This window comes from Tubulanus polymorphus, chromosome 10, assembly GCF_964204645.1.
Source record: "Tubulanus polymorphus chromosome 10, tnTubPoly1.2, whole genome shotgun sequence".
Lineage (NCBI taxonomy): Eukaryota > Metazoa > Nemertea > Palaeonemertea > Tubulaniformes > Tubulanidae > Tubulanus > Tubulanus polymorphus.
Window position 1 is genome coordinate 3,219,682 of NC_134034.1, and position 27,639 is coordinate 3,247,320.

The 27,639-nt window shown below is 42.5% G+C and overlaps 3 protein-coding genes across 7 annotated transcripts; 2 read left to right on the forward strand and 1 right to left on the reverse strand.

The window, feature by feature from the left end:
- On the reverse strand, window positions 1-27,639 carry LOC141912003 (secernin-2-like). 4 transcript variants are annotated; one of them, XR_012620106.1, is made up of 8 exons: window positions 27,554-27,625; window positions 21,955-22,150; window positions 20,803-20,990; window positions 19,561-19,763; window positions 18,487-18,726; window positions 16,692-17,235; window positions 110-163; window positions 1-29 (listed from the first exon to the last, which is right to left on the reverse strand). XR_012620106.1 is itself a non-coding variant. In XM_074803156.1 (6 exons), the coding sequence occupies exons 2-6, from the start codon at window positions 22,099-22,101 to the stop codon at window positions 16,757-16,759; spliced, it is 1,257 nt and encodes a 418-aa protein (XP_074659257.1). In that variant the 5' UTR covers window positions 22,102-22,146; window positions 27,554-27,639; the 3' UTR covers window positions 13,105-16,756. The 4 variants fall into 4 exon arrangements, 3 of the variants coding, with proteins under 3 accessions (XP_074659257.1, XP_074659256.1, XP_074659258.1); XM_074803156.1 differs by lacking the exons at window positions 1-29; window positions 110-163 and having other exon boundaries at window positions 13,105-17,235; window positions 21,955-22,146; window positions 27,554-27,639; XM_074803155.1 differs by lacking the exons at window positions 1-29; window positions 110-163 and having other exon boundaries at window positions 13,105-17,235.
- LOC141912001 (uncharacterized) lies at window positions 2,104-6,922 on the forward strand. 2 transcript variants are annotated; one of them, XM_074803153.1, is made up of 3 exons: window positions 2,104-2,237; window positions 3,108-3,191; window positions 3,911-6,922. In XM_074803153.1, exon 3 carries the CDS (start codon window positions 3,943-3,945, stop codon window positions 5,689-5,691), a length of 1,749 nt encoding a protein of 582 aa, XP_074659254.1. In that variant the 5' UTR covers window positions 2,104-2,237; window positions 3,108-3,191; window positions 3,911-3,942; the 3' UTR covers window positions 5,692-6,922. The 2 variants fall into 2 exon arrangements, with proteins under 2 accessions (XP_074659254.1, XP_074659253.1); XM_074803152.1 differs by lacking the exon at window positions 3,108-3,191.
- On the forward strand, window positions 7,518-12,335 carry LOC141912000 (uncharacterized). The gene is made up of 2 exons (XM_074803151.1): window positions 7,518-7,573; window positions 8,905-12,335. The coding sequence occupies exon 2, from the start codon at window positions 8,937-8,939 to the stop codon at window positions 10,851-10,853; it is 1,917 nt and encodes a 638-aa protein (XP_074659252.1). The 5' UTR covers window positions 7,518-7,573; window positions 8,905-8,936; the 3' UTR covers window positions 10,854-12,335.

Here is a 27,639-nt window from a genome sequence, read left to right on the forward strand (position 1 = left end):
TCGTCTTGGTCCTGTCGTTCGCCGGATACCTATAAATCAAAATAGAGAAATATTCCACCAGTATTCACTATTTGTCATAAAGATATTTATTCAACAACTTTTGACTCACGTTTGAAATATCATCGCCCACGTCATCGTCTTGGTCCTGTCGTTCGCCGGACACCTACAAATCAAAATAGAGAAATATTCCACCAATATTCACTATTTGTCATAAAGATACTCATTCAACAACTTTTGGCTCACGGGACAGTGTGTTGAATCGGGTCCTCTCACGGGACAGTGTGTTGAATCGGGTCCTCTCACGGGACATTATTTGAAACCGGGTCCTCTCATGGGACAGCAAGTTGATTCGGGTCCTCTCACGGGACAGTATTAGAAATCGGGTCCTCTCACGGGACAGTGTGTTGAATCGGGCCCTCTCACGGGACATTATTTGAAACCGGGCCCTCTCACGGGACAGCAAGTTGATTCGGGTCTTCTCACGGGACAGTATTTAAAATCGGGTCCTCTCACGGGACAGTGTGTTGATACGGGCCCTCTCGCGGGACATTATTTGAAACCGGGTCCTCTCACGGGACAGTGTGTTGAATCGGGCCCTCTCGCGGGACAGTATTTAAAATCGGGTTCCTTCGCGGGACAGTATTTAAAATAGGGTCCTCTCACGGGAGAGTGTGTTGAACCGGGTCCTCTAACGGGACAGTATTTAAAATCGGGTCCTCTCACGGGACAGTGTGTTGAATCGGGTCCTCTCACGGGACATTATTTAAAATCGGGCCCTCTCACGGGACAGTGTGTTGAACCGGGTCCTCTCACGGGACAGCAAGTTGATTCGGGTCATCTCACGGGACAGTATTTAAAACCGGACCCTCTCACGGGACAGTGTGTTGAATCGGGTCCTCTCACGGGACATTATTTAAAATCGGGCCCTCTCACGGGACAGTGTGTTGAATCGGGCCCTCTCACGGGACATTATTTGAAACCGGGGCCTCTCACGGGACAGTATTCAAAATCGGGTCCTCTCACGGGACAGTATTCAAAATCGGGCCCTCTCACGGAACAGTGTGTTGAACCGGGTCCTCTCACGGGACAGTGTGTTGAATCGGGCCCTCTCACGGGACATTATTTGAAACTGGGCCCTCTCACGGGACAGTATTCAAAATCGGGTCCTCTCACGGGACAGTATTTAAGATCGGGCCCTCTCACGGGACAGTGAGTTGAATCGGGCCCTCTCACGGGACATTATTTGAAACCGGGCCCTATCACGGGACAGTATTCAAAATCGGATCCTCTCACGGGACAGTATTTAAAATCGGGCCCTCTCACGGAACAGTGTGTTGAACCGGGTCCTCTCACGGGACAGTATTTAAAATCGGGTCCTCTCACGGGACAGTGTGTTGAATCGGGCCCTCTCACGGGACATTATTTGAAATCGGGTCCTCTCACGGGACAGTGTGTTGAATCAGGTCCTCTCACGGGACAGTGTGTTGAATCGGGTCCTCTCACGGGACAGTATTTAAAATCGGGTCCTCTCACGGGACAGTAAGTTGAATCGGGTCTTCTCACGGGACAGTGTGTTGAATCGGGTCCCTCACTTTGAATTCTCTCTCGAGAGTGATCTAGGGCCATTAAGTTGCCCCCTCCACTTTTACTTTTGTTTGCAGTGTAACGCTTAACAAACGGTTACTAACACCATTGGCACCAAAATTGTCAAGATACATTCACTTTATTTTCGATAGTATGAGTCAGTCTATACACTAAAAATTGAAATTTCGATAGCTGTGGTTCTGTCTTCTCTTGATCCGATCTTCATTATTACATTTAATGTTTCGATTTGATGATATCATTGATCTGAAATAATAAAATTACGAACAAATTTCGATTATTAACATGTTCTTAACATTATTTTGAGTGTATATAGTAACCAATCGAGTGCAGTTTCTTTCGACATTTCGTCTACGAAATGCAAAGTTTTCATTTTCCATCGGGACCTGTGACGGGACATCCTTGTCCCGTCACAGGCCCCAGGTCCTCTCACGGGACATGCTGCATAGCTGCAGTTTAACCTGTTTCAAATAATCGTTCGCGTTGTATAACATGCAGCAAGGAGAAAGGCCTATCACAAACCGCCTCTTAAAATTCTCCCAACATACCAGAATGCTGGTAATACCAGCGATCAATCGCATCTCGTGATATTTCAACAAAAGAACAATCAAACACCAAAAAAGGCAAGATTAAAGGTACCAACTTCATCTTTTAGTTTACACTTACCTCCTTTTTACACACTCGGTAAGTTTTGATGGTCCAAAAGCGCGGTCACTGTTTGGAGAACTTAGTTGATTAGAGAAAATACGGACCACCTAGTCTTGTAACTAAATAGCCGTTGTTCTGCAAACAGTAGAGGGCGAAAGTGCTCATATAAGCTTAATTTTCCTCCCTCATTCTGAAGGACGAGGCTTTGAGCGTCTATTTCACCCCTTACTATATCGTCAACTTACCTCAAACTGACTGTTCTGTAATCAGATAGAAGTAAACTATGGTTTGTGCATAAATTTGTAATCATAAGTAGCTTTCGACGATCGTAGTAGCTCAAAACATTTGACTAATGTCTATTTCAACCTGACTTGACAGCATTCCGGGTGGCCTAGCTCGCTCATTTTTGGTTGTCCATACCTCATTAGTGTCTTATTGGGATCAGAAAGCACTGGCAGTCGACCTAAAACATCGTTTTTCAATCCATTTGAAACTGAATTGAAGGATCCAAAAAGTCTGCATTGAGAGGGGTTCCTGAGAGAAAAGAGACTCCATGATTTGAAAGTTTATCAATATGTTTCCATGCCTACATAGGCATGGCATTGTCCTATTGTTAAACTTTCAAATCATGGAGGCTCTTTTCTGTCATGAACCCTTTTAATGAAGACTTTTTGGATATGCCTCAAGTCGAGTTGAAATAGCTATATTAGACTGTAACCCTATTGAAACCCTAGACCCAATATGATGATTTAATTGTTACTTAGTTTATGTGTGTACTGTCAAATAGCGGTAGTAAATACTTTGCGGCATACGGCTAAATATGCACTTTTTTGATTTTTGGCCTTAACTAATTTTAGGCAATGCTGTATTGTTGGCCTAGGCTAGGCCTGTCCTATACAAGAGTGAAAAGTTGGCCATCACTAAAGGCACGGGCATAACAGGTATATAGGCCTACAATTCATTCTTTAAATGTTCGCTGCCATTATGATGATACAGTGCTGCCCCCAATTGCCATTACGAATAAACTCGTAGGTTGGCACCGGGGCTGTATTACATAGCTGGCCTTAGCTCGGAATCGACCACTGAGGAGCATTGGTAATGAAGCACAATTTTCCCACATCGCAAGCCAATCGCGTACGGATACCCTGTGTACAGTTGTCTTTGCTCAAGTCGGATCTTTTGGGTTTGTTAAAATATGTCCGACTTGAGAGTGATATCCGTATTGTTTGTCATATCTAGTCAACCCATGTTATACCAATATCACTGTATAGATATGTTTGTTTGTTTAGTTTTTTGGCTTTACGTCGTTTTATCATTGGAAAATTTATCTACGGCCATGAACATTTAATTATCAAAACAGCGAGTGTGTAAACATGAATTTAATCCTTAATCCTATAAATCCTGCCGTGGAAATATTCAGTGTTTTGAAGCATGAAACAACCCGAAGCAAATCTCTTTACCACATACCGTGCTGAAAAAAGTCAACACTTTTCATTCATAAATTCATTTTTGAGGGTTATTCAAAGTATGAGAACTGTTGAATTTTTTTTTTTAAGACGGCCGGCAGTGAACGTGTTAAAGTGGAGTGTCGTCTACTCTATGTTGAAACTTATCTTAATCATTGTTGACCCTGTTAATCTGTGATTCCGTTTGTTTTTAGATTCAACGTTAGGCTGATTTTTGAATGTCGCGATGAGTTCGTCACAATGCCGCAAAAAACCGACCGTCCACCAGGGGGCGAAGCTGTTTGAGTGCGAGTTCTGTGAAAAGAGTTTCAGTGGGAAATGGAATCTACGACAACACAAACTCTGCATACACGACCGCGTTCGGGTGTTTCAATGTGAAATCTGCTCCCGGACGTTTGGACGAAAAGGTCATTTAAAGCGACACATGACCATTCATAAGGACGCGAAGCCGTTCCAGTGCGACATTTGTAAACAGGGGTTCAGTCAGAAAGATAGCCTGCAGTACCATCTAATGACAAACCACGACAACAGCGTGCGTCCATTTGAATGCGATCACTGCGATGAAACATTCACCAGAATACGAGACTTAAAAAAACACACGTCTTTCGTTCATCTGAAACTAAAACCGCACCAGTGCGCCACCTGTCAGAAGCATTTCGTTAATAAATTCGATCTGAAAAGACATATCGACGTTGTACATGAAGGCATCAGACCGTATAAATGCGAAATCTGTCAGCGGACGTTTGGGCGAAGAACTCCATTAAATCTGCACATGACGCTCGTCCACCAGGGGGCGACGCCGTACCAGTGCAAGGTTTGTCGTAAACCGTTCGTTAATCAATCAAATTTGAAGAGACACGTCGAAGTCGTCCACGAAGGCTCTCAACCGTACACGTGTGCAATCTGTCAGCAGACGTTTGGAAAAGAGGGAAGTCTAAACCGGCACCTGGCAACCATCCACCAGGGGGCGAAGCTGTACCAATGCGAGATTTGTGAAGTGCGTTTTGCTCTGCGCAGTAACCTGAAGTACCATATAGAGACCATACATGACAGTGTCGGTCGGTTTAAATGTGATCACTGTGATAAAACATTCACCAGAAAGGCAATGCTGAAAGATCATACATCTGCGGTTCATCTGATATCAAAGCCGCACAAGTGCGCCATCTGTGAGAAACGTTTCATAGGAATTACCAGTTTGAAAACACATGTCAAGATTGTGCACGAAGGCGTTCGGGCGTTTCAATGCGAAATCTGCCTCCGGACGTTTGGACAAAGAGGTCATTTAAAGCGACACATGACCATTCATAAGGAGGCGAAGGCGTTCCAGTGCGACATTTGTAAACGGGGGTTCGGTCAGAAAGATAGCCTGCAGTACCATTTAAAGACCATGCACGGCGGTGTGGGTCCGTTTAAATATGATCACTGTGATAAAACATTCACCAGAAAGGCAACGCTGAAAGATCATACATCTGCGGTTCATCTGAAATTCATGCCGCACCAGCACGCCACTAATGAAAGGAGACTTCGGTGTAAACTCTGTTTGCAAAGTTATTCGTCCAGGGCTTCGCTGAATCAACATGTGAAAAACGTTCATCATCATTTTGAAACAGACGCCGACTCTGAGAAGACAACGGAGGGGATGATGACAAACGCCGAGCAGGTCAACACGGATTCAGAAAGTGAGTCGAATTCCGAGACTGAGGTGAACACTCAGGTGAAGGAAACAAATGAGGTTAACGCAGTTTCTGAGATAGATGAGGAGACAAACGAGGTGAATACCGATTCTAAGAAGGTCGGCACAGATTCACATGATGTGTCCGATTCCGACACTGAGGAGGGAACAGAATCTGAGGCAGATTTTGAGGAAAAGGAAAGTGCTAATCCGATAAAAAAGATGAAATACAACAAATCATTTGCGTGGCAACACTATGCAGTGTGTTCTGGGAAAATATGGATATTTTTAGAGGATAATTGATCATGAATTATCGACACCAGGCAGCAGCAGTTCTATTGCCAATGACAAAATTAACCAAATGACATAGAGATAATCTTGATCATGTTTCATGTTTAGCATAACTCAACGATGATAATTATCTTCAGTTTTTGATGAAGATAATGGTGTTGTTTAGCGGTGTTGTCTGAGAAAATATAGATTTTCACTCATAGACAATGTATAGCAATTCATCAACTTATCTAAATCTTAGGGGCGGATTTAGACCGTGTGGCCCGACACGGTCGGAATTTTAAAGCGCCTTTTTATTTTTTCTCTTATCAAAATTTTCCGTTGTAACCACCTGAGATACACCATAGATATTTTTCTTAAATATATAACCTATGTTTCTTGACTACATGCCTCTCAGAGATGCTTAGAAAGCTCTAAAACGATAGTAAAATTTCAACAATTTTGCTGATATGCCTTTCCGCCCTAAATTAAGAATATATGCCCTTTTTATTGGTCGACATGGTCACAACATGCCCCTGGATCCGCCCGTGAATCGAGATAGATTTTTCCGATGTTTAGTGGAATAATGATGATGATCTGCAATTGGTAGTTGCGTCACCGAATGAGCCAAAACGGCTGAACTTACGGTGGAACCTCGTCACGACAAACATCAGGGGACCATGAAGTCTGTTCGTTATATCTGGTTACATGAAAATAATTTATATTGTCGCGTTTGGGATGAAATTCTAGTTTTGTAGTATGTAACTGATAAATCATTATCTGAGGTTGTCATGTTAGTAAAAACAGGTCAGCATAGGTATCAATCTGCATCAATTGGATTGTCTCGGGTGAAGTCGTGTACGTGTGAAGTGTGGACACTTAGTTTTTAAAAGTCTGCTGATAAAATGTCTGATGTCAGGTGTTTTTAGTTCATTTTCATTTACAAAATGTCTCGGGTGAAGTTCCGACACACATGTGAAGTCTCATCCCTCCTCGGCAGGGAATCGAACCTAATGGCATCGCTACACTCAGCCACTGTACGAAACCCTGTACACTAGACCAGGTATGCAGGTACATACACAGCTTAGAAGATGTCATTTTCAGCCAGATCAGAAATCCCGTTTTATCTTAGCCCGGGTTTTCCGATACAACTGATTTTAAGTTACAATTTATATTTATATTCACTATTGTTGCTTATGATTACCCGTTGATTTGGTTCCCTTTAATCTATTTTACAGCGTGTAACTGTTTCTACGTTAATTTTCCTTAGTTTGTATCATCTCTGATTACTTGAATTAGTCTCTATATTTTTTGTTGTATCTCATTATTCCTGAAGATGACTATTAGGATATAGTCGAAACGTTGAATAAACTACTATATCAAAGTTACATTTTCGGAATTTTTCCTTATCATTTTGGGATTCTCTCTACACTGGGTTTTCGATTTTCCGTCTCATAACGTCATGATTTCTCTCTCATGAGTTCTCCCTAAAATATCAAGAATTCCCTGAACTGTTGTAACTTGATTTCGTCCCTAGATATGAAAATGTTTGTATTGTATATTTGTCTTTTAAATTGTGGTATGCCGATTATATATTTGGCACAATAAAGGTCGGATTGAATTTGGAATAAATCGGGACTCGAACTTATGTTCATTTAGTAGACGGCGCTTTGATCGAAAATGCTGGCCGAAATAATCAATAACGTGCGGCGCGTTGTTTAACATAGCAAGGAGAAAAGGACTATCACAAACTGGCCCTTTAAATTCTCCTATCGTACCAGTATGCTGGCAATTCCCAGCGATCAATCGCATCTCGTGTTATTTCGAGACAAAACAAACACCAAGGAGAAGGTTTCAATTTTACAGTACACCGTCACACGTCGTCACGACGACTGAGCCGAGACTCGGTAAGCAGGTAAGTTGTTTTGATGCCGATGGTCCAAAAAAGCGCTGTCGTTCCGTTACTGCAGTTTGGGTCACCTTTCCACTGTGTGGTGCTAGTTTAGTTATGGTTAGGTAAGCTGGTAAGGTACATAACCATTAGGGACACCAGGTCCGGGACACCTAACCTGCAGTCGCTCCGCTTGCCAATTTTAAAAAATTTTCTGGGGAAGGACTTGCCAAACCCCCCAATTTGGATTTGTGCACCCCCTCCATGAAATCCTTTATCCGCCCACATCGCCAGCCAATCGCGTACAGATACCCAGTGTACAGTAGACTTCGCTCGAGTTGGATCTTTTGGGGCTGTTAAAATGTGTCCAACTTGAGAGTGATATCCGTATTGTTTGTCATATCTAGTCAACCCATGTTATACCAATATCACTGTATAGATATGTTTGTTTGTTTAGTTTTTTGGCTTAACGTCGCTTTATCATTGAAAAATTGATCTACGGCCATGAACATTAAATCATCAAAACAGCGCACATAAAACAGCGAGTGTGTAAACATAAATTTAATCCTTAATCCTAATGTTTATTTCAACCTGGCTTGAGTGCATCCCGAATGGCCTAGCTCAGGCAGTTTTGGTAGAACATACCTGATAAAAATCTTATTAGGGCCAGAATGCATTGGCAGCTGACCTAAAATATCGCTTTTTAATCGACTTTTTTAAACTGTATTGAAGGATATCCAAAAAATCTGCATTGAGAGGGGTTCCTGATAGAAAAGAGACTCCGTGATTTGAAAGTTAAACAATATGTCTCCATGCCTACCAACTGAAGTTTGATACGTAGGCATGGAACATCACAAATCATGGAGTCACTTCTCTTCATTTAACCTCTTACAGTGAAGACTTTGTGGATATCCTTCAATACAGTTTCAAATGGATTAAAAAATGATGATTTAGGTCGACTCCCAGTCCTTTCTGGACCTATTAAGACCTTTATCGGGTATGTACTACCAAAAATGAGCGAGCTAGGCCACCCGGAATGCTCTCAAGTCAGGTTGAAACAGACATTAGTAATCCTGCCGTGGAAATATCCAGTGTTTTGAAGCATGAAACAACCTGAAGCGGATCTCTTTACCACATTACATACTGTGCTGAAAAAAGTCAACACTTTTCATTCATAAATTCATTTTTGAGGTTGGAAGGGGTCTCATTACTTAGCGGGTTATTCAAAGTAGGAGAACTGTTGAATTTTTTTAGACGGCCGGCAGTGAACGTGTTAAAGTGGAGTGTCTACTCTATGTTGGACCTTATCTTAATCATTTTTGACCCCGTTAATGTGCAATTCCGTTTGTTTTTAGATTCGACGTTAGGCTGATTTTTGAACGTCGCAATGAGTTCGTCACAACACCACGAAGAATCGACCGTCCACCAGGGGGCGAAGCTGTTCGAGTGCGAGTTGTGTGAAAAGAGTTTCAGCAAGAAATGGAATCTACGACAACACAAACTCCGCATGCACGACCGCGTGCATCGGTTTAAATGCGATCGCTGCGATAAATCATTCTATGCCAAACTACAGTTAGATTATCACATGTCCGCCATTCATTTGAAATTAAAGCCGCACCAGTGCGCCATCTGTGAGAAACGTTTCACAGCAATTGACAGTATGAAAGCACATATGAAGATTGTGCACGAAGGCGTTCGCGCGTTTCAATGTGAAATCTGTCAGCAGACGTTTGGACGAAAAGGTAGTTTAAAGCGACACATGTCAGTTCACCAGGAGGCGAAGCCGTTCCAGTGCGACATTTGTAAACGTGGGTTCCGTCAGAAAGGTGCCCTGCAGTACCACATAATGGCAAACCACGACTTCAGCGTGCGTCCATTTGAATGCGATCACTGCGATAAAACATTCACCAAAATACGAGACTTAAAAGTTCACACGTCTTTCGTTCATCTGAAACTAAAACCGCACCAGTGCGCCACCTGTCAGAAACATTTTGTTAATAAATTCGAACTGAAAAGTCATATCGACGTCATACACGAAGGCATCAGACGGTATAAATGCGAAATCTGTCAGCAGTCGTTTGGGCGAAAACCTCAATTAATTCGGCACGTGACGCTCACCCACCATGGGGTGAAGCCGTACCAGTGCAAGGTTTGTCGAAAACCGTTCGTTAATCAATCAAACTTGAAGAGCCACGTCGAAGTCGTCCATGAAGGCGTTCAACCGTACACGTGTGCAATCTGTCAGCAGACGTTTGGAAAAGAGGGAAGTCTAAACCGGCACCTGACAACCATCCACCAGGGGGCGAAGCTGTACCAATGCGAGATTTGTGAAGCGCGTTTTGCTTTGAACAGTAACCTGAAGTACCATTTAAAGACCATACACGGCGGTGTGGGTTCGTTTAAATGTGATCACTGCGGTGAAACATTTACCAGCAAGGCAGCGCTGAAAGATCATACATCTTCGGTTCATCTGAAAAAGCCGCACCAGTGCGCCATCTGTGAGAAACGTTTCATAGCAATTACCAGTTTGAAAAGACATGTCAAGATCGTGCACGAAGGCGTTCGGGCGTTTCAATGCGAAATCTGCCTTAGGACGTTTGGACTAAAAGGTCATTTAAAGCGACACATGACCATTCATAAGGAAGCGAAGCCGTTCCAGTGCAAGATTTGTAAACAGGGGTTCAGTCAGAAAGATAGCCTGCAGTACCATTTAAAGACCATGCACGGCGGTGTGGGTCTGTTTAAATGTGATCACTGTGATAAAACATTCACCAGAAAGGCAACGCTGAAAGATCATACATCTGCGGTTCATCTGAAATCAACGCCGCACCAACGGTCCACTGGAAGGAGATTTCGGTGTAAACTCTGTTTGAAGAATTATTTGTACAAGGCTGCGCTGAATCAACATATGAAAAACGTTCATCATCATTTTGAAACAGACGCCGACTCTGAGAAGACAACGGAGGGGATGATGACAAACGCCGAGCAGGTCAACACGGATTCAGAAAGTGAGTCCGATTCCGAGACTAAAGTGAACACTCAGGTGAAGGAGACAAATGAGGCTAATACAGTTTCTGAGATAGATGATGAGACAAATGAGGCGAATACTGATTCTAAAAAGGTCGGCACGCATTCACATGATGAGTCTGATTCCGACGCGGATGAGGGAACCGAATCTGAGGCAGACTTTGAGGAAAAGGAAAGTGTGAATCCGATAAAAAAGATGAAATACGACAAATCATTCGCGTGGCAACACTATGCAGTGTGTTCTGGGAGAATATGGATATTTTTAGACGATAATTGATTATGAATAATCGACAGCAGGCAGCAACAGTTCCATTGCCAATGACAAAATTAACCAAATGACATAGAGATAATCTTGATCATGTTTTTAACTCAACCATGATAATTATCTTCAGTTTTTGATGAAGATAATGGTGTTGTTTAGCGGTGTTGTCTGAGAAAATATAGATTTTCATTCATGAAATAGACAATGTATAGCAATTCATCAACTTATCTAAATGGAGATTGACACCAGGTGGCAGCGGTTCTTTTTTCCGTTAGATTTATCCGATGTTTAGCGGAATAATGATGATGATCTGCAATTGGTAGTTGCGTCACCGAATCAGCCAAAACGGCTGTAATTACGGTGGAACCTCGTCACGACGAATATCAGGGGACCATGAAGTCTGTTCATTATATCTAGTTACATGTATATGAAAATAATTGATATTGTCGCATTTGGGATGAAATTCTAGTTGTGTAATATGTCACTGATAAATCATTATCTGAGGCTGATATAACAAGGTTTCACAGTACATGTACTAAGGTTTGAGGACGGCAACATTCTTCCCCCAGCAGGGATTCGAACCTGATGGCATCGAGATTGCCTCGGTACGAAACCCTGCCACACTAGGCCGAGTGCCCGCAGCTTTAGATGATGTCATTATCAGCCAATCAGATGTCCTGTTAAATTTTAGCCCGGGTTTTCCCATTTATAGTTCTTTCGTGAAATTTACCTCAGCGATTATACAAAGAGCAATCAGATTGGTGCTGCAAGTTTTCATGCAAGCTGCGCATGTAGTTGCGCACCCGGTTTAGTGTGACAGGGGCTCGTGCCGTGGTTCGAATTCCTGCTGAGGGAGGATGGTGTCTTCATGTCTTAACTTCATTTCTGAATGGCAAACATGAAGAGGAAGTTTCAGAACCCCAAGTGTTAAAACATGCAGGAAATTTCGATGCTTTTAACCCTTTCAGTGCGTCTACACCGCAGTGCGGTGTATAAATCACTGATGGATTTTGCTGGTACACTGCATTGCGGTGTATTGATTTAATTAGCAATTGATAATTATCTCTCTTGGACAATGGCCGCACCTGTCAAACATAGTGAAATATTAATAACTAACGATACACCGCACCGCAGTGTAGAAGCACTACGTGGTATTTCCGTTATTCAACACACTAGGGTGGAATTTTTAAAAATTTTCAAATTATCTTCAGCTCTATAGGGTAATAATTAGTCAGCACTGAAAGGGTTAAGATGCTCGAAATTCCTTCAATTTTGAGAAATTTTGTCGGATTTGTTGTAAAAGAGTAGACTCTGCTTACATTGTTGGAGTTGGGAGCAGGACTTCTTTTTACCCAATTAGGTGGTTACCAAATTTGAAACCGAGCAGCTAGTGTATAGAATAAAAATGTTCTTACAAAACCACTGAATTAATGGTTTATGGAAGTGAACAGTACCGATTTAGGAGGAGTCGACTCTAATTGGGATACATATGTTACAAGTGATACAGACACTGATCTGTAGGGACCCCCTTATGCAGTTATCAACCAGCTGGGGCTAGTTGGTTAAAAATAACCAGCAGATAAATAGCATGGTAACCTTTCATTATCACTATGTCAATTACCCACTGGTTAATTGTAACCAACTTTTTGGCAACCCGGTCCCTGTATGTACACAACCCCTGCAGACGTTCGACAGACTGTCACCATTTTCCCATTTTCCCAAAACATGTCCGTCCAGGACAATTATCTTTGAAAATGATTGTTGTCGTGTCTGAACCATCAATATACATGGTTCCCACAGAACAGGGAAATTTGGAAAAACTTGGGAATTTTAAAATAATAATTCCCGGTTTGGATATTTTTGGGAATTTGAAAGATTTTCCTCAAATCAGGGAAATATTTGGGAAGTTCATTACATTTCACGTATTGCATTCGCCAAAGGGCAACTTTCTTCTGCGATTTCCCTTGAAAATCACCTTTATCAACCAGTCACCGCTAAAATGTTGACTGTAGTATGACGATATCTGTTCATTACCATTTTGGAAAATTGAAAAATCACTGAAATACTTGGGAAAAACTTGGGAATTTTGAATTCATATAACAGTGGGAACCATGAATATAAGACAAAGACATTCACCATTCGTGAAAAATATGTTCGTCCGCACTGCAAGTCAAAAGTCGATCGTCTGCACGGTTGGGTACTGACAGCAGATTGACAGCTGCATTACGGGGTTTTAACCGTGAATAGAAAAACTGAAAAAGAGAACGCTAGTTTTAAATTGTACCGTGTTCAAGCATAGATCATGATTTTATTGATTCAATCACAACACATATGTATGGAGTAAGTATAACACCGAGTTGACCACATATAGAGATATATATACACAGGAACTAGCGACAGCAGCAGCGTCTGATTGCTGGAGCCCCCTGGTGGTGGCGGAGAGATCAAACACTCAGGCTATTATGAAGTTCGCCGCTTTACATCGATCATTTATTAATTTAGAACACAGTATAATATTTATACGGCACAATACAGAAAAGTCTGGCGTCAATAGACCTCCCGCAACTTGCCGCTCCCCCCCCATATTGACTAACCTACCTTGGACCTTAGGCCCCCGACTCATATCTATGATCCCTCAACCTTTAGTCCCTTAACTATCCCTGGCCGACTCTGTCAACTAAAACATCACCCAGCCCCAGTGTAAATTATCCTCACTCTAGACTAGCCTTCCCAGCCTTCTTTTTGAAAATACCCCATTACCCAACCCGCTAATCTACCTACCTGCTCACCCTGTTCCGATTTAACCCTCATTCACCACCCTGACCAACTCGCCCTGATCGGTCCCTTCAATGAACCAATCCTAATGGGGGACTATCAATTATACAATAATGTCATAATATTTAAATTGAAGTACCAAGGGCGGATCCAGGCGCCAATTTTGAAGAACATGTCCCGTCCGAAAAGGGCACATTGCTGTCCTAGAGGGGATACATGTATTAGGGATGCTCCTGCGCTGAAATGCACCATTTTCTCGGTCGGAAAAATGAAAATGGGCACTTCTGATAGCCTCGCACTTAGTCTCACAACTCAGGTCCCCCTGGATCCGCCCCTGAGTACTCTCATGAGCAGATGAGAATTAGTTTTGGATCGTACTCTAATCCAGGTATAATTCACACCTAGCTTCAACCAGAACCCATACGTGAGACAGTGGAAATACATCTCAGGGGTTGTGTATATCCCTTATTTTAAAAAAAAGTTTGAAAAATAAAACCTTGTTCACACGCTTGACTATAAAGGGGGTTAGTAGAAACATAACAAACGCACACACTATTTCGAACGATAAATAAAACTCGAGTCTCATGTCAGCCCCTACTCTGTAGAACAATTAACTAACCCTCAGCTGTTCTTCAAAATACATTTGAAAAAATTCACAGGACTACGCATGTTAGAATCCTGAAGCGTGGGGGCTCCCGCAAAAGAGTTCGAGCTACACCAATTTTTAATTCAAAAACCACAAATGCTATACACTTACAGTTAAAGTCCTTTTCCATTGAATTCCAGTCAAATTGAGCTTTTATTCTCTATTAATTTATTCTCGGCAAAGAATGTTGGCGTTATAGTGTTGACCAGTGGCGTTATAAAAAGATGGCAGCTTTATAACCATCTTGCTTACCGCCCAAAGCTCACGCCATCGCAAACCGTTCACTACCCAAGATTTCTAGGGCGGACAGGTTGCTGATCGGCTGATTGGCGTGAGCTTCTGCGGGCAGCAATCAAACCCTGGCAAGTGAAGATGCGTTATAACAGACTTTGACTATGACAACATGCACCTACGCGACATAAAGTGATAAAATATTCTTCGCAATTTTTCGCATTCGCCTTAAAACCGGCGTTAAAAGCACAGATTTTTTAAAAATGCATCATGTCGACTCTGACTAAAGATGAATAAATAAATGGAATGCAGGATTTTGACTAGAAAAACAGGAATCACAAACTTCGATGCGGAAACAACTCTGATAGTTTTAATGACCGAGCGCTTCGCGAGCTCGATGAAAATGGTAATCATCTTTGAACACTTATATAACACAATATTTTGTCATGTACCTTTTTGGCAGATTAATCGGGTCGACACCGTTGTACAGGACACTTTGATTATTTACTTACGGCTAGAGCGAAGACTAGTGATAATGCGGTCAGCGCCCCCTGTTAGTAAAAACAACAAACCGGTAACAAATACACACGCATATAGCACTTGGTCAGCGTAGGTATCAATCTGCAGGTTGGATTGTCTCAGGTGAAGTCGTGGACACTCAGTTTTCAAAATTGTGCTGATAAAATGTCTAATGTCTGGTGTTTTTAGTTCATTTTCATTTACAAAAATGTCTCGGGTGAAGTTCCGAACACATGTGAAGTCTCATCCTCCCTTCGCAAGGATTGGAACCTGAACCGGTGCGAAACCCTGCCACACTAGACCGGACCGGCCTCAAAACTCATTAGTATCCAATGTCAGAGGCGGGATGCAAAGTCCACCGACTGCAGATTGATACCGGCAAAAAGCTTTCATAAAACTAAGCGAGTATTTTTTACAGGGTTAAACAGCCCCTCGTCTCAAACAACTTGCGACGACGAAGTATGTATAATAATCATTTTTTGAGCGCAATTTGTTTAAGTACCTACAACAAATAGCACATCGACACATTCATTTTATCAGAAATTCCTAAAACGAAATCGATATGGGGTTCACTTTTCTGCACGGCATTGGGTCTAACTATGAACTCAATATGATAGGCCCCTATTTACTATAATTATTCCCGCTTAGTGAAATGAACACCACCCTATCACAGAAAAATTTCGTAAAGAACTAACTGTACGAAAAACAAATTTTCCTAACTTAAGTAACCTAGGCTTAAATTTGTCCGTCAAGCAGAATTTCACCGGCCCGGCACGACTAGCATTACGGCATACAAGCCACAAATTCGACTCTAAGAGAACTCTTTTTTACGGTGACAGAGAAACTCTGAGTTAATCAGGAATAAGTACCGAGTTTACAACTCGAAATGCTGACAGATAAGAAAAAAAAAAACACCACGATCCAGTTCCACAGAGTGAACGTCAGTTAATTTCCCGATGTTTAAACAACACTAAGGTCATATCTAATAACCGCAAATTGGCGATCTGGATATTCTTCTTAAGTACGTTTACACAGAGAACGAATATAACTCCGGTTCTACAAGCGAATGAAGCCGACTCTAGTTACTATAGTTTAACGATATTCCAACAGTGGTTTTCGGCTGAACGATTCCACACCGATATCACTCGAAAGTAGAGACCCCACTTAATCCCGATATGGTTCGCCGATAATGCGAGTTAAAACCGACTGAACCCTTTCAGTGCTGACCAAGCAATACCCTAAAGTGCCAGAGATAATCGGAAAATTTGAAAAAATTCAACCCTAGTGCCTTGCATCCGACAGAACAAGCGTACCATTGTAGTGAATTTACACTTTGGTGCGGTGTATCAAGTCACCAATGCTGGTGCTTATCTTTCAGTAGAACAACTAGATGCTGATAGCATCAAAATACACCATGATGCAGTGTATCAGCTAAGTCCATCAGTGATTTATACACCGCGCTGAGTGTAGACACACCGAAAGGGTAATATTAACTAATAAATACGTAATTACATCCATGCACTGCGGTGTACTAGTGAAGTCGATCGCAAATTAATACACCGCACTGAAAGGGTTCATCTGGTCAATCATTCTGGACCGATGAAATCTATTCGGCGAAAAATCATAGCTAGAGTAAAACCAGTTTTAATCCGGATGATTGCGGAACCGATAAGATTACGTACCGCGATCGGGATCGAGCGCGGATCTACTATTTCCGTATCCGTGGATGTTTCCAAAGGGGCGACGATTAAACGCCCCACTTGTAGAACTTAATCTCCGACTCGACGACGTCCTTGAACAGATCTTCCAACTCGGCGGCGTCCTGCGACACGTCGATCGTACGCACGTACTCGTCGACGTCGCGCACGCACGTCGACTCTAAATGCAACAGCGTGTTTTTCAGTTCGGCGCCCTCGGGCGTGCGCATCAGGCGCTCGGCGTGCTTGTGATGCTTGTATAGAGTGTGCTCGCGATCGGTGGCGTCGTCGTCGCGCGGCGCCACCGTGTGGCGCCCGATGGCGACGTCGCGCGAGAACACGAACGGTTTGAACACCGAGTACTGCGGGTTCGGCGTCGCCGTGAACCAGTGCGTCGACGGTACGGTCGAGTCGAGCGGCGCGATCACCGATACCATGCTCGCCGTCGTTATGACGCGCGGTCCCGACCGGCAGATTCCGCTCTCCTCGTTACGCAGTATACCGAACATGTCCCGTACCGAGAAACTGCCTGCAAAATAACAACATCAGATCGTCGGAAAATGCACGAGTAATTTTAGACCGAAGAAGGGTGGAAGCAACCACCTGAAACATTTCTAATACTTCAAATAAACCTTTTAGGTCAATTCATATGGGATTGCAGGGTCCGATCTTAACACTTGTCCGATTGCCCGGGACAAGTATATCTTTATCAGGGCAAGTAGGTTATCATTTATCACTTGTCCCCCGGGCTAGTGCAATTTTATGTCACAACAGAATAGAACGATAACCACACTCGAACGTGGTGAACGGATAATAAGATAAAATCCCACTATCTACAGATTAAAAGAATTTAAGAACCCGATTTTATTAATTCTATCAAAAATATATAAAAGACTTGACGTTTCGATCTCACCCTACAGACCATCGTCAGGTGTGAGATATAGATTAAAAACATAATTCCCTTCTTTCTTAAAAGCATAATTCCCTTCTTTCTAAGTATATTACTTCATGCCTTGCCAAACACTAATTATTTACTCACTCACCAATATTACTCAATTAACCTGTCCTCCTCCGTATATATACCCCTGTTTTTAATCTATATCTCACACCTGACGATGATCTCTAGTGTGAGAGCAAAACGTCGTGCCTTTTATACATCTTTGATTGAATAAATAAAATCTGGTTTTTAAATTCTTTTAATCTGTAAATAGTGGGATTTTATCTTTTTATGTCACAACACTTTTTTGTCACAACTGTTGACACCAGCCAATCGTATGTCGTCTTTCATTCTGAAAATTCGCACCGATCTGTATCAGCTAAACGAAGTCGAACTCTGCAATATCTGGAAAGTGCGCCATCTTCCTACGGAATCGAGACATCATGAACAAATTGAGCAGACCCATGACTAATATATATTAATATATTACTAATCACCCGTGAGAAAATCCGGAACTCTCACGGTTTTTACCATTTGCACCCTTAACAGCAATTCGGCGAAATTTCGAGGATGACATTATATTCTGGTGCAAAGCCGTTTCAATAGACAACCACGCAGGCTGAAATCGAAGCTACAAATTTGACTCAGAAAAGTCAGATTTTGTTTTGCCTAAAAGTCACAGACTACACTGATCAATAATATGCTGAAGTAAACATCTTTGGGAGGGGGCACAAAAGTGCAATAGTGCCTACAATAGTAGGGGGTGCTCCAGGACACCAGGACCTCTCCTGAAGGGCTGAAGGGATATGAATAATGGGATCAACTTCGCCCTCACTCACTTACCAGTGGCGGAATGTTCTAGTAGCAGACGTTTACCCTCGGCGTAGCGACTAGCCGGATGCTGATTGGTCGGCACCGAGTCGACGAGGGCAGACGGATACTCGCCGCGGTACGAATCGGCGAAGTTGAACTCGGCGGCGCCACCTGTGAAGCCGTTCGATTTCGCGTGCTCCTCGAGACCGTCCGACATGGCGTCGATTTTACTCCCGATCGACAAAACGTTGCCGATATGTTTAACTCCATCTGTAAAAGAAAACAATAATGATGTCATAGGGGGATATATGGTCCTGGATGGCCATCTTACATTTGTGGGTCCATAGATAAGATCGCTGGCAAATATCGCGAGCTCATTAAGGGATTTCGGACGCAAACGCATTTTCTTGCTTGGGTAAAATCACAATCATTTGGTGGTCATATTAAAAAAAACCCTAATAGAAAATTTGATGATGTCATAGGGGGATTTATGGAGGTAGCCATCTTTTCCGAAGTGACTAACACATCAAATCACTAGTAATTAGTAGGTTATTTGATGATGTCATAAGGGATCATTCATTTATTACGTACGCATAAAATTTGAATTTCAACCCCCCGATCCCCCCTGTACGCAAAATCGGCCATTTTTTCGTATACATTAAGCATTACAGTACGCAATTGCACTGACCCCTCCCCCTCCCCTAATGCGTACGTAATAAATGAATGACCCCTAAGCGGATTTACGGAGGTAGCCATCTTTTCCGGAAGTTTCTAACACATCAAATCACTAATAATTAATAGGTTATTTGATGATGTCACAGGGGGATTTATGGAGGTAGCCATCTTTTCCGGAAGTAGTGTCTAACACATCAAATCACTAGTAATTAATACGATGTCATAGGGTTTATGAAAGGAAACAGTTAATATGAAGGTACATTATTTGATGACGTCATAGGTGGAATGATTGAGGCAGCCATTTTTAGGGAAGGGTCTATCAAATCATTAGTCGAAAATTTGATGATGTCAAAGGTTGATGACTTCGGCGATACGATTCGACTGCGAGTAAATTTCTTAAATGCACAAAATGCACAAAAAAAAACCAACCTTTCACTTTTTCGGCGGCCCACCACTTGTCGGCGGTCTCCAAAACCCAGGCCTCCGAGCGATCGGCGATCAGGAAACTGTTGTGGTAGACGAAGTCCATCGATGGGTCTTCGTAGCACGGTCCGCCCTGACCGTGACACTCCAACAACGACGTGATGACCTTCAACGCGTCGGTCGCCGTTCTACTGCGTTCGAGGCCTAATCTTCAATGTCGGAAAATAAAGCGACGAAATAAAATTCTAATACATATACGTTTAAAAAATCAGAATCAATTGAATTGACTTTTAATGCAAAAATCAATTGGAAAAGGAATACGCAATTCATCCCGGCAATAATGGATTCTATTTGCGGCAAATGAGGATCCACCAGGTGTCGCTAGTGTGCAATATGACATCGACTACTGCGGCAATATAGGATTCCACTACTGACAAGTGAGGATCCACCATGTGTCGCTAGTGTGCAATATGACATTAACTACTGCAGCAATAGAGGGTTCCACTTGTGGCAAGTGAGGATCCACCATGTGTCGCTAGTGTGCAATATGACATTAACTACTGCAGCAATAGAGGGTTCCACTTGTGGCAAGTGAGGATCCACCAGGTGTCGCTAGTGTGGCTCATTAGCACATCAACTACTGCAGCAATAGAAGATTAAATTTGTGGCAAATACGGATCCAACAGGTGTCGCTAGTGTGCAGTGGAACATCAACTACTGCCGCCAAAGAGGATTCCACTGGGTGTAATGGGGGATCCACCAGGTGTCGATAGTGTGCAGTAGGACGTCAACTTCTGCGGCAATAAAGGATTCCGCTTGGTGTTATTGAGGATCCAACAGGTGTCGCTAGTGTGCAATAGGATATCACCTACTGCTGCAATAGAGGATTCCGCTTCCTGTTATCAAGGATCCACCAGGTGTCGCTAGTGTGCAGTAGGATATAACCTACTGCTGCAACAGAGGATTCCGCTTCCTGTTATCAAGGATCCACCAGGTGTCGCTAGTGTGCAGTAGGATGTAACCTACTGCTGCAATAAGGATTCCGCTTCCTGTTATCAAGGATCCACCAGGTGTCGCTAGTGTGCAGTAGGATATAACCTACTGCTGCAATAGAGGATTCTACTTGATGTTATCGAGGATCCACCAGGTGTCGCTAGTGTGCAGTAGGATATAACCTACTGCTGCAATAGAGGATTCCATGCGGTGGTATCGACGATCCACCAGGTTCTCAATGTTAGTTTTATTTACCTGACTAAATCCATGCCAAGCAGTTTTTTGTCCTTCGTTTCCGGTCCGATCAATTTCGTGAAAATGGCCTCGTTGCCGATGCAGACTCCGTGCTGATTGGCTCCCATTTCGGCGCCCCAGCACCACACCGGTTTACTCAGCACGACGGCCTCCGTGCGGCCGACCTGATCAATCTCGATGTACGTGCACTGAAATCAGAGAACCAGTTTATAGCGATCTATTAAGCCCTTTAAGGTTTCTATCATTTCATAATCCTTTTTCCCAGGGTTTCAATTAATCTCACGATATTCATGTATTTCACTTGAACGTATACCGGTATATATGTAACCTCCAAATTAGTCCTGAAAGAATGGCCGTATTAGACGTGGACATATGCCCAAAACCTTTTAACCCTTTCCGTGCTGACTAACTAATACCCTATAGTGCTTGAGAAAATGGGAAAATTTCACCCTAGTGTGTTGAATAACGGGAATAGCACTATAGTGCGTGTACACCGCGGCGCGGTGTATCATTAGTTACTAATATTTCACTATGTTTGACAGGTGCTGCCATCTTTCAAAAGAGATAATTACTAATTACTAATTAAATCAATACACCGCAGCGCAGTGTACCAGCAAAATCCATCACCGATTTATACATATATATGCGGTGTAGACGCACTGAAAGGGTTAAGGGGTAAAAACGATCAAACCAGCCGAACCAGAAAGTCAGTTCGCTGAATAAGCTGGCTTGGCCGTCTGAAAAAACTGAGTTCACGCACAGCCACCCGCTTCAGAAAGGGATGGATTCAAATTTGGTGATTTAAAGAGGGCGAATCTAGTTTTCCTCGAATGGAGATGGACCTGAAAACTGCAATCGACGCTCAATCTGAGAAGGGCAGACTTGGCAATGCTAGGGCTGCAAGCACGGTGAGGGTTCCGGTGGCCCTCAAACAGAAAATCTCGGACAACAAGCGGCTTTTCTGGGCCTTAGCCGAGCCCATTTGGATTTATTCTTTGTCCTTTTAAAATCTTCTTTGTTGGGGCATTTTGTTTAAATAAAAGGAATTTCTAGCATCTTAAGTTTAGGAGCTTTTATTAAGGAACCTAGGAGTCGACTCTGTTTGCTAAAGGCCTCAACAGACTCCAGATCGTATCGAACGGGAATAGATACCTGTAATTTAGAGTCGGCTTCGTGATCGGCAGCCGCGTGATAGACGACCTCGGCGACCTCGCTCTCCGGCCGATCGGAGTTCTTGCCGAATATGATGGAGCCGTCACCGGTCGCCGGTGGAAGCACCACGAACGTACTGCACGACATGACCTAACGCAGGGACCTGGACACAGCTGCACGTACCGCTAACCACTGACTTAAAAAATAAAACACGGGATTATTTATTTCTTGACATGGAACAACATGTTCACTGCTGACTCAGAGACATCTCATGGTTACAGTTCTATCATCAAAGCCACTATGAGATATCTTGTGGTTCCAGTTCAGCCATCATTGCCACTATGAGATATCTCGTATTTACAATTCAGCCATCATTGCCACTATGAGATATCTTGTAGTTCCAGTTCAGCCATCATTGCCACTATGAGATATCTCGTAGTTACAATTCAGCCATCATTGCCACTATGAGATATCTTATGATTCCAGTTCAGCCATCATTGCCACTATGAGATATCTTATGATTCCAGTTCAGCCATCATTGCCACTATGAGATATCTTATGATTCCAGTTCAGCCATCATTGCCACTATGAGATATCTTATGATTCCAGTTCAGCCATCATTGCCACTATGAGATATCTCGTAGTTACAATTCAGCCATCATTGCCACTAGTATATCTTGTAATTCCAGTTCAGCCATCATTGCCACTATGAGATATCTTGTAATGCCAGTTCAGCCATCATTGCCACTATGAGATATCTTATGATTCCAGTTCAGCCATCATTGCCACTATGAGATATCTTATGATTCCAGTTCAGCCATCATTGCCACTATGAGATATCTCGTAGTTACAATTCAGCCATCATTGCCACTAGTATATCTTGTAATTCCAGTTCAGCCATCATTGCCACTATGAGATATCTTGTAATGCCAGTTCAGCCATCATTGCCACTATGATATATCTCGTAGTTCCAATTCAGCCATCATTGCCACTATGATATATCTCGTAGTTCCAATTCAGCCATCATTGCCACTATGAGATATCTCGTAGTTACAATTCAGCCAACATTGCCACTATGAGATATCTTGTAGTTCCAGTTCAGGCATCATTGCCACTATGAGATATCCCATAGTTACAAATCAGCCAATGACCCTCAGTTGTATGGGCTTCCGCTATCATTCTTCATACTAGCTGAGATCAGAGCGTGGGACACTTCATAGCATTTATGGGAATAGAATGGGGATGTGAGGATATACCAGGAGTCGCTGTAGCCACCATGCTTCAATTTCTTCAATAGCCTTACAATGAGACAATGCTATACAATCGCAATCAAGGCTCATTGCACCAAAAGTGAGCAGCCATCAGGAGTCACTAGTATGCAGTAGCTGCGGCAATAGAGGATTCGACTTGCTGCAAGTGAGGATCCACCAGGTGTCGCTAGCGTGCAGTAGGGCACCACTACGGAAACATAGGATCCACGAAGTGTCGCCACTAGTAGTAACTCTGTTTTCGGCACTTCAATTTCATAAGTATTCCAAATCTAAAATCGATTTAACTTTTATCAATTCACAAAACAGTGTCACAAATCTATTGTCCATAGATGTGAAAACCAAACAGCGAAAAATAGAAAGGTGAATCTTATATTTATATTAAAAAATCCAGTTGAAATTGAAATGACCCTGGATTAGGATTAGGATTTTATTTACACTCCAACCATTTCTATGGTACATGGAGGGAGACTAATACAAAGTATACAATATTTGAAATTAACAGAAAGTATGACCTACTGTTAGTCATGCCATCTGGTGGCATAGCCGGTACCTCAATCAAGACTATATTCGGGACATAAATGACATACATCTTCACGAAACAGTGTCACAGATGTGTGGTTTGTCTCTAATCCCTGATACGTATGTTTTCAAGCGAGTGGCGAGGTTTTAGTATCACTAACAATAATACACATCAGTACATGACTGGACTATACGCCAACACGTTACCATGGTAACAATCCAGCCGCCGCGACAGTCTAGACGATTGTGACGCTGCGCGTTCGTAAAAATATGCACTACCCGGTTCGGGTACCTGGGAATACACCGGGGCCGGCTCTTCTCTCTACCGCTAATTCTATATCAAATTATTTCCATGAAAAAAATGTCATTCGGATATTCTGGCTGGGCCCAGTGCAGTCGACTAATTCATAGTGAATGAATAGTTTGTGCAAGACTGGTTCTTCAGAGTGCGAGTGATCAGTAGGCCTACAGACTACATCACAATTTCGATCACTGACGGAATTCGTAGATAGTCCGATGAATGACTAAACCCACAGTCTTATTGACTAAACCGAGCCGAACCGCTGAATCTGAACTAAACCTAGTCCGGATACAGACTAAACAAACTGTAGTCCAGCACTGACTGAACGAGTGCAGGACTCCAGTTACACACTGAACCACAGGGCTTTGTTTACTGACTAAACCACCGTCCAGCTTACTGACTAAACTGCAGTCAGTTTACTGACTGACTGAACACAGTTTGGGTAGAGACTAAACTGCAATTTCGTACTGACTTAATCACAGGATTTCAGTTAGCCTACCGACTAAAGTTACTGCAGCCTAGTACTGACTAGTACAGGACTCTGACTAAGCCGCAGTACCATTACTGACTTAACTGCTGATAATTCCTCGAGTCTACAGTCATCTAAATTGCACACGTAGCCTACAATGAAGGTAAACCTTATCGTTTAAAACTTCAGTGCTATTACTGATTGAACTACTGATAATTCCTAGACCTGGACCTTATTTTTTATAACTTTACAAGTCCATAATTTACTAGCTGGGAATAATGGTTTTTACTAATTGCCTATTACGAAGACTTAAGCCAGGTGCTACAATCACAATGTGTAGACACTTCACAAATCATACCTGCATGAGACCACACTTTGAAAATGAGCCTGACCACAATAGAAATAACTAGAGAATTTTCAGATCAGACCGAGATCCTGAAATTCCAGGGCTGGGTTTCATAGATGTGGAAGAAAAATAGTCCCTGGGAACATTTTGAAATTCGTCAGTTATAACCATGGTTTCTAATTGTTACTATGATGGTCGTCATCCAGATTGAGGATTAACTAACCCCTAGGGATAACTTCGATACTCAGTCTATGAAACCGGGCCCTGGAGTTTAAAAACCCCTGAATTTCCAGGAATTCCAGGTTGTGGAATTGATTTTGCTCGATTCGCTCAATTACCAAGAAATCCAGGCATTCCAGGACGTGTACGAACCCCGAACAGTTTTAAAAACCAACAGTAGACTCTGCATACTTCGGGATACTCGGGACCACCTAAAGGATTTCCGAGCAATGTTAAAAAATTGTCTATTTTTTCAATGGTAGGAAAGTATCCTGTAAGCCAAAAAAAAAACTTTAAACAAAAATCTTAAATGAATAAACCATTTTCAAAAATATATTTTCTTGTGTACGTCATGTGTCTTTTAGGCAAAAAAATATATTCTGTTTCTGGTCAGGCCTCTTTCTGCACAAAATGATGCAGTTTTTTTTAATGTTCCTACGTTGGAATATCGAGTGTGGTGGATTAGTCGACTGGAAAAAGTCCGAACGGATGTATAGTAGCCGGCCCTTTCAAAATCGATATCGATATCATCTAGTTAGTTACCTAATCGTTGATGGTAAGCCCTTTATGACCGGATGGGCTTATACCAATGTGGTTAATATAACATAATATGTGGCTTGTGAAAATATCCGATCGTGAAACTAAACCACAGACAGGTTACTGGCTAGTTATCGACATGCTTTTCGTTTTCATTCACAATCAGACAATAGCAATGAATAGATGGACTAAACTTCCAGTTTGACTAGATGACGCGGTGCGAAAATTTCGAAGCCGATTTTTGTTTCCGAAAAAAAATTTCGAAGCGGGGGTTCAAGATCGACGCGCCTGCTGACCAGAAACAGAATACATTTTTTGTTTGGCCGTAAGTAAGATTTTAATTTGTCGCGCGTGTACAGACCTACACAGCCAAACTGATTTGATCCCTCGACATGTCCTCCATTTCTGTTACCATAACAAAAGCCGGAAAATGAGGTTGTTCAGAATTTCTGATGGATGCGATATTTTTGTCATATTCTTTTCGATATTTAACTGAATAAACGGCAAAGTATTTACTTCCGCTATTTTATTGTACATCATTACTATATATATTATAGTATTAACTAATAAAAAGTAACAATAAAATCATTTATTGGCTTAAGTGTTCCGATGGGTTAAGGGTCTAAAAGACCCAGAGGGTTTGGGTTAGGGTCCGTTTTACCCCTAGGGATAGGATTAGGTTAAGGAGAGGTACTATATCTAGTTAAAACAGTTTCAGCGAGCTCCGTGGTCTAGTGGGACGACACTGCGCTAGTAATTTACTGGCCCGGGTTCGAGTCTCGCTCTATCCGCTCTATTTTTCTCTAACTCTGTTCTCCAAACTATCCTTGAATTTTCTAATTCTACCGCTAATTCTATATCAAATTATTTCCGTGGTGAAAACAAATGTCATTCGGATATTCTGGCTGGGTCCAGTGCAGTTGACTAACTCATAGTGAATGAATAGTTTGTGCAAGACTGGTTCTTCAGAGTGCGAGTGATCAATAGGCCTACAGACTACATCACTGCCGGAAGTCATAGTTAGTCCAATGAATGACTATAAACCCACAGTCTTAGGGGCCGTGCATAAAGTACGTACGTCCGTAGGGGGGGTGGGGGGTTCTTAAAATCCGTACAAAAGCGTACAGGGGGAGGGGAGGGGTCAGCTAAAAACGTACATACTTTCCAAGGGGGGAGGGTTAATATTAATAGTACGTACTTTGTGCACGAAACATATAACTGTGGGTAAACCTGTCTTCCTTTAATGTATAGCAAACACTGCCTTAATTGCGAAACCTGGGTCTCACTGGGTTTGTTGCATTCAATATATTATATTTGGATCTCGGGAATTCCCCACTTTCAGTCTTTCATTTCGTCGCCATGGAACATTGTTGATCAACATCAGCAGGAACTCAGTTGAACCAGGGTGGATTTTGCCTTCTTTAAACCATTATTCCTGAAAATTCTGTTTTACTGGGGGGGGGGGGTTACCCCTAAAAGTATGTACGCAAGGGGGGTTATAAAAAAACGTACAATGAGCGTACAAGGGGGAGGGGGGGTTAAAAATATCCGGAAGTCAAGCGTACGTACTTTATGCACGGCCCCTTATTGAGTTTGACTAAACTGAGCCAAACCGCTGAATCTGATTACTACTGAACTAAACCGTAGGCTGGGTACAGACTAAACAAACTGTAGTCCAGCACTGACTGAACGAGTGCAGGACTCCAGTTTTATGGAGCAAAACGATATTCCCAGCTAAGCGCAGTCTACTGTTGTATTTTGACAGCTGTCAAAATGTTGTTTTGACAGTTCGCGAACGAATTGATCCCGCGATCGGCGCGACGAAGAAAGCCGATTTTAACGACTTAAAACTACATTTCGCCGATTAATATTAGAATAGATTGAAATCGGATCGAATTTTAAACTATTCAACGAATAATTCAGGAGAATTTACTCACGTTTCGATGCAGAAATTGCGCGTTAAATCGAGTCGAAAACGACGCCCTTTTCTTGTCTAAATAATCCCCGACGACCGGAAGCTGCG